At 35.5% G+C, this 7579-nt stretch overlaps 1 protein-coding gene across 2 annotated transcripts; it reads left to right on the top strand.

The window, feature by feature from the left end:
- LOC18606119 (E3 ubiquitin-protein ligase BOI) lies at positions 4325-6327 on the top strand. 2 transcript variants are annotated; one of them, XM_018118558.1, is made up of 3 exons: positions 4325-4781; positions 4884-5310; positions 5404-6325. In XM_018118558.1, the coding sequence occupies exons 1-3, from the start codon at positions 4735-4737 to the stop codon at positions 5941-5943; spliced, it is 1014 nt and encodes a 337-aa protein (XP_017974047.1). In that variant the 5' UTR covers positions 4325-4734; the 3' UTR covers positions 5944-6325. The 2 variants fall into 2 exon arrangements, with proteins under 2 accessions (XP_017974047.1, XP_007039620.1); XM_007039558.2 differs by having other exon boundaries at positions 4327-4781; positions 4881-5310; positions 5404-6327.

Raw genomic sequence — 7579 nt, forward strand, 5'->3', positions numbered from 1 at the left:
GATTACGAGAAATGTTATGTCCTCCGTATTTTACCATAACAAAATTAATGCTTTTGACTACTTGGATTTTTCAAATATTAAATTCTAAGAATAAGCATACATGGAGTAGAGATATAAGAATAAGCATGCAAGAATTCTCTGGGTAAAAAAAAAAAAGAACAGAATTAGGTATATATCCCACCACAAGCTTCTCACCTCTTTTTGGTGATTTTTTATTTTGCTTGGAAATTAAATTTTATTGATTATTTTATATTATAATCATGTTAATCATCAATCAATAACTCCCTCTCCCTCCCTCCTTACTTTTTTGCAATAAGTTCATCAACCAATTAATGAGTGGCAAACCTATGTGAAGTATGATAGTTGAGTGATCCAATTAGCTTGGTTTAGGTGTTATTTCACTAAGTTGACAACAGACAAATGCACATCACTAATCCTCCATTTCCACATTTGTTAGCTCATAAAATACCCATGAATAATAAGATAATATATTATATTGCATAATATATTGATGTTGTAATTATTGTGATAGGGGGCTAGCACTTATTCCTTCCTTTTCATCTCTCACAAAAAGGGCTATTTTTAAAAAAAAAATTGAATAAAAGCAAAAGATTTACATTAAATTACAAATTATTTAGAATTTAATAGCAGAAAAAAGAAGAAACGCCTTTAGCTTTTGGTGAAGCAAAATTAGGTTTCAGCACTTAGGAAAGCAAGCTAGAGCACTATAAGATTTAAGAGGGTTACATCTTGCATATATAGGGACATGAAAAAAAATGATAAATAAAATAAAGAAAAATTAAGAATGGTTGAAGCTGCATTTGTGGGTTGTAATACTAATTGGGGATGGTTGGCAGTGATTTTGGTGTGAAGAAAGCCATTGGTAGTGGGTAGACTGTTGGGGGAGGGGTGGAGGCGTGGAATAAGGATGGTGCCAATGCAAAGAAAACAAAGTCCAAAGGAAATTTTAAGTGCTAAGAAAGAATGGAAAGAGAAAGGAGAAAGGGCGAACAAATAAATAAACAAACAAGAAAGAAAAATAAATTGAAAAGAATTTTTTTTTTTTTTGGAGCGGGGTGTGTGTGTGGGACAAGGAAATGGATGGGAATGGTTGGATTAGCATTAAAGAAATGTCTTAAGTAAAGTTGGTATGTCTTCAACCCAAGGAAATGCGCCTGATTTCATGATACTTCTTGGAAATGATGATTCACATCAGACTTGCAAGTTTTATCTCATGAAAAGCACAAGCCACAAAATAGTCTCCAATTAAACTATATCAATTCAATAGAAAATTGAAAGTTAAATATGCATACACCCAATTTTCAACTAAATTGTTTCAAATCAATCCATGATGGTACAAGGCAAATCATTAATTACTTGCATAACTCACTTGAATTATAGGGAAAAAAAAAACAATACTATATATTTCAAGACTAATTAGATAAGGTTTTACTCAAACATTTTAACCAACTTCTTAATTTTACCAAAGTTTTTACATTAGATTAGTCTTAATCATCATTGAAGATAAAATAAAACAAAATAAAAAATTGAACCGAACAACAAGGAGATGGTGATTAATGAAGTTTCCTCCTCTTTCCACTCGTTTGCGGTTCAATTGTCTATGTATAATTTGCCGAATTTCGTGACCCAGACCTGGTTTCCCATGCAAAAGCCTATTAGCTTCCAGGAGACAAAACCAAAAGTGGGTTTCAAAAGAAGCACGTAGAAACATAGCTCAGTGTTTGTTTTTCTAGACCGGTACAATTTGATCCCTTACACCAACCGTGTTGACTAGCCTGGCTGTTCCTTGCCTGTTTCTCTATTGACTGTTCATAAATTAAAACCTTTTCATCATTGTTGTTATCAAACATCATTCATACTTCAATTAATTTTACCCTGTCCTGCCACACAATGATAACCACAAATTTGCTGTTATTATCGATGATTCTATATTATTCATCAGGGATTTGCATGAAAGCCTCTCCATCATATATCCCAATATTAGTTGTTCATTTGGTGTACAAAACTTTAGAGGAATTTGATTAAATTTCAACCTACTACAAATAAAAACTAGGTGTGAGGTCAACCGTTTTGGCCTGCTGGTCTAATATTTGATTTCCATGAAAACATTTGGTTTATACAAAATTCCATTAAAATCAAACCCGTCAACTTCATCTAGTCTTCAATTATCTCGAAAGACCCATTTCATCTAAATCATCACTTATTTTCTTGGCATATTAAAATATAATTCAACAATCCTGTTCTAGTGAAAATGGTATCAAGATATATATTAACTTAATTGGCATACGTATCCTTATATATATATATATATAACTAAGTTCATGTGTAAGCAAACCAAGTAAAAGAGACAGGTTGGTTGATGATGCTCTTTTGCTTTAATTTCAAGTACTAATAAACAAACAAAAACAAGGCAAATTAAGTGAAGATGGAGGGGAAAGGGAAATGCTGTCTTTGAGAGAGGGAGAAGAAAACAATGAGCAATAGGCAATAGCGATATGCATTTGCCGTGCAGCTTTGTATTACTATGAGGGGAGAGTTGATTATGATTTTAATAGCTAAGGAAATGGGGAGAGGGAAGGGGAAGGGAGCCGACCCTTTCCTAGTGGGACCAAAGCAAAGACAATGTGTGATTCCATTCCAAGCACTCTCTTTCACATTGTTTTCTCTTCTTCCCTGCAAAACCTTTCTCTTTTTGTAGTGGCTTCTCCCTTTCTTTATCACCTCCATTAATTAAAGTTAAAAATCCTTCTTGGTTTGGGGGAAGATCACCAATACCACTGTAACTTTGTTGTGAGAGACTTAATTAAAATTTCATTTTCTTTTTGTGATTTTACATTACCTATACACTTTGTTCACAGTGATCAGAGGCAAAGGCATATGGCTAATTAATTATATATTGCAAAATTTTTAACTAACATAATTGGCATGACAAAAAGGAGCCTATTAAATACAAAACTATATAAAATTCTTTCATCAATTGTTTTCTTTTGACCAAAAAAAAAAGAAAGAAGGAGAATTACTACTTAATTTAAAATCTTTACCTAATTAACCTGTATCATATGCACCAATGCACCATGCCATTTGGTGTCATCTGCACTAATTGCATCCAGTTGTATCATCTAGCTCGGCTAAAAATTTAATTTTTCTGGTTAGTTAATAATTAAAGATCATGGACTTTGGAAAAAAAGGGTTGGGATCTATCCATGAATTATTAAAAAGAGGTCAACAAATACCGATGGTACAATAATTTTTTGTAGCTTAAGAATCATTAATATTGGGAGGTAAAGTTAGTAGAAAATGAAAAAGGGGTGAGTTATAAGGAAATTCATGAAACCTTGGTTGAATTGATAGGGTAATTCCCACTAATAAATTCAAACAAATTTTGAGACAATTTTTTAATTTTGTGATAGGAACAATTTGTGATCTCTTGATTCACCTTAATTGTTGAACAGTCTTCATCATTAATTGGGGAGTGACAACTTAAAATATATAATAAAAAGTAGAAAAAGAAAACGGAATACGTCTAAAACAATTAAGTATAGTAAAATACGTTCTATGTTTACTTTGAAATTCAATCTAACTAATGCATTATCAGAAAGTATGCTAACAAAAAGGATAGCGTAATTTACTAAATATATATGCATATATGTAGATTCAAGAGTTGAAGATTTCTTCAATCGTCAAATTACATCCCCTAAATGAAGGGTTTGGAGAGACTACGACATTAGTAATTTGACATAGTCGTGTTTAGAGAAATTCTTGATCTAACACCAACTCTCGACCTTTTATCAAGAAAAAATAGGGAACCCCCCAACCAACAACCAAGCAATTAGGTCAGTGATGATTCATAAATTTATTATAACTATTCTCAACTGATCTTCTTTTCTCTATTTTTTTTCCAGGTTATATATATAAATGTATGGAAAAGGGTATGTAAAAGAATACATAAATATGAAGAAATTTTGTGGGAAAAAGTGGAAAAATTAAAAATAGGAGGAATGAATAAGAAAGCTGGCCAAAGATGCATGGGCCATGTACAAACAGAAATAATCCCCGCGGCAGCGGTAGCGGCAGAGAACTGCCCGCACTATGGCACCAAGTTTCAACTTACTATTAGTGCCATGTTTCATCACCATTTCCTTTTAAGCAAAGGCAATTTTTTTAATACTATTTTTTATCTATTATTTTATTTTTGGAAATTAAGTAGTAATTAATTAAGAATTAAGGAAAATTAGAATAAAGGAAAGATAAGAGGGAGGTATTTAATTGGCCTTGTTGGATGTGAAGTTAATAACAAACACGAGACTCTCCCTGAAGAAAAGCCAACCCCACGCGAAGAAGAAGAGGAAGCAAAGGCAAAGAAAACAAAAGAAAGAAAGAGCAGAATAAGGTGTCTCTCTCTTGGACTGATTCTTTCCAATCGCACCTCTTTCTCTCTCCCTCCCCGGTTATACCTATATATCAAACAAAGGAGCAAAGAAACAAAGAAAGAAAAAAAGAGAAGCATATCAAACAAGGCCAAGGCAAAGCAAAAGTACGTGAAAAACCAAAACAAGGAAAAGGAAATGAGAAATGAGAAGAAGGATGATTTGGGTTATGCTACAACAACTTGCTCTTGAGCTTATCATTCATTCTTGATTGATTGATTGATTCCTTTATCTTCTTCTTCTTTATCTTCTTCAAAGTTTATTGCTTTCTCCTCACATTGCTATAATGGCCGTTCAAGCTCAATACCCTTCAAATGTCCTTCTCTTAAACAGGTTTGTTTTTGCCTCTCCCTTTCTCTCTCTTTCTCTGCCTAAGCTTATCATTTCTTATCTTAGTCTTTTCTCCTTTTTTTTTTGGGCATATATTTCCAGAAGTGGACAAGAGGGGCATGAGTTTTCGTTGCAGCAACAAGCAGGAGTTTTTCTTGATCAATCCCATATGATATTCAACAATGGAAGCAACCATAGTAATATCAACAATCAAAATAATAATCCACGGAAAAGAGGAAGAGAAGTTGCAGGGGCAATAACAGCGCCCATCAATTCATTTTCTATGCAAACGCAACCGCCTCAGTTGATAGACCTTTCTCAACTACACCAACCAAATGTAGTCTCCACCGGCCTCCGTTTATCTTTTGGCGACCAACAACACAACTTACAGCAGAATCAAAACCAAAGTTTTCAACACCAACAACAAAATCTTGTTTCCAACTCCTCTGCCTTTTTGTCGATAATATCCGAGGATTTGGCTACCCAAATCAAACGGCAAAGAGAAGAATTGGACCAGTTTCTTCAAGTTCAGGTACCAGTTTTCTCTGTCTGGAATTGGGTGTTGGTCAGTTTATAGTTTGGGCAAATGTAACATTTGTTTTGGTTTGTTTGTTATTTATTAAAGGGCGAGGAATTACGGCGTATGTTAGCGGAGAAACGAAACAGGCACTACCGTGCGCTACTGGGGGCAGCGGAGGAATCTGTGGCGAGGAGGTTAAGAGAGAAAGAAGCTGAAGTGGAGAAGGCGACGCGCCGGAACTCCGAGTTGGAGGCACGCGCTACGCAACTCAGCGTGGAGGCGCAGGTTTGGCAGGCGAAAGCCAGGGCACAGGAGGCAACAGCGGCTTCATTACAAGCGCAGCTCCAACAGGCTATAATGAGCGGAGGGGCTGCCGCGGCGCAGGATATCAGGAGAGGGGAGGAGGGGCTAAAGTGCGGAGGGGGAGTGGAGGGACAGGCGGAGGACGCCGAGTCGGCTTACGTGGACCCGGAGCGGGTGGCTGCTTCGGGACCGGTTTGCAAGGCGTGTCGAACACGTGTCGCGTCGGTGGTTCTTCTGCCGTGTCGGCATCTTTGCTTGTGTACAGAGTGTGACCGAGTGGCACAAGCCTGCCCGCTTTGCCTCACCGTCAGGAATTCAAGCGTTGAGGTTTTTCTTTCCTAAAAAAAAAAAGTTAAAAAAAGTCAAAAACAAAAAGTTGGCAAAAAAGAAAGAAAAGAAAATCAAAATAAATATAATAATAAATTTTCTTTTTTCTTTTCTGTTTTTTGAGGGTCTGAGATTATGGTTGTTCACCCAAGACCCAGAAATTTTACCTTTTTTGCCTTGGTTCCCCCTCTTGGAGGTAATGTACATGGCCACTTGGGTAGTGGCATTGTTTTTCTTTTCTTTTTTTTTTAATTTTTGGAAATTTAATTCATATATAAATTCTTTTATTCGATAAATCCTTTGTTAAAATGTTGTTAAATGTTGATTATACTTGTTTGGCATGGTAATGGAAGTATGCAAATTGCGCTGCCAAAAAAAATGCGGTATGCTTAAAGCTTATCAGGTTTCAGGGTTTTGTATTTTTGTTTTCCATGAAACGAAAGAATCAATAGTTCGATTTACCCCTAAAACTGGGAAAACATGGTAGAGATCTTTGTTTATGTTGTTTCATAGGCAGTCCTGTGGCCCCAAAATCAACATTACTACTACACTCTGGTGGAAATCAGTGGAAGCAGTGCAGTTTCTTTCACACAAAAAACTTTGAAAAATTTCCAGTTTCATCAGGTATAGTTTGAATCATTGGGTTGTTCGATTTTTGTTTTTTCCTTTCTTTTTTTACTTGTATTTTACGTGGCCCCTTAGCTGATCAAGCTTTTGGTGATGGGTAGCATTCTTTGAATTCATTTAGATTGAACTTTGTTGTTGTTGTGGTTGGTTCAGGGAGTACATGACAAAATCAAGAACAAGTTATTTGCTTAATGCCAGAAGACATGAATTGACAATGTCCCTCAGATTAATCAAAGATTAGCAACAATTTCCGTGTTGGGAACTCTAACTTGCCGCTTATTTTTGGCAGTTTAGGTTAATTTGGGCTGCATGGTTCAACTGCATCTAACATTTTCTTGTGTCAATGTAGCAGTTTTTCTTCTTCTTCATTTTTTAAAATAAAAGAAAAAGAATGAAACTTCCTGAATTGCTTGATGCCAAAACAAGAATTAACCCTGTCCAATGATAATTAATTGAAAGGATTAATCAATCAAAACCCAAACGAGCTACATATGGTTCAAATTTGAAGCACAATCATGTCATCCACCCAAGGTTAACAGTCCATGTGTTGCTCAGATGCACAATGTCTCCATTATAGACATCAACCACCACTACAATGGTTTTAATTATTGCCTTTTGGAGGCAAATCCCTTAAAAACATACCACTATTTCATAAAGGATGAGAAGAAATTGTTTTGTTTAGCTTTGCCTTTAGCTCTCTACTTCAAGCACCATCATTCTAACAGGGTTGATCAGGCATTTGCAAAATTTTTACTCCTGGGTTAGACAAGTAAAGAAGAGAGAGATGCACACGCCCTTTTCCTCTTTTTTTTTTTTATTAATTTTATTTGGAATTTCTAATTTATATGAAGCTATGTGTTTTGCCATTTCAAGTTGAAGACATTGGGTGCACTATTGGTTTGGTCCCATGCAACTACTGCTGAGATGCTGAAATATTGCTACTGATCCCATAAAGGTGGTGATATATATGGCTATTGGCCAATTTGATTGCTATAATGTTTCCATAACCACAAAAGATACCTGC

The sequence above is a fragment of the Theobroma cacao genome, chromosome 3, assembly GCF_000208745.1.
Source record: "Theobroma cacao cultivar B97-61/B2 chromosome 3, Criollo_cocoa_genome_V2, whole genome shotgun sequence".
Classification (NCBI taxonomy): domain Eukaryota; kingdom Viridiplantae; phylum Streptophyta; class Magnoliopsida; order Malvales; family Malvaceae; genus Theobroma; species Theobroma cacao.

What these genes read in the sequence shown, in the direction of transcription:
- LOC18606119 (XM_007039558.2), top strand. Translation starts at nt 4,735, where the DNA reads ATGGCCGTTCAAGCTCAATACCCTTCAAATGTCCTTCTCTTAAACAG. An exon ending in AATGTCCTTCTCTTAAACAG is followed by an intron (nt 4,782 to 4,880) that starts GTTTGTTTTTGC and finishes ATATATTTCCAG; the next exon opens with AAGTGGACAAGAGGGGCATG. An exon ending in ACCAGTTTCTTCAAGTTCAG is followed by an intron (nt 5,311 to 5,403) that starts GTACCAGTTTTC and finishes TATTTATTAAAG; the next exon opens with GGCGAGGAATTACGGCGTAT.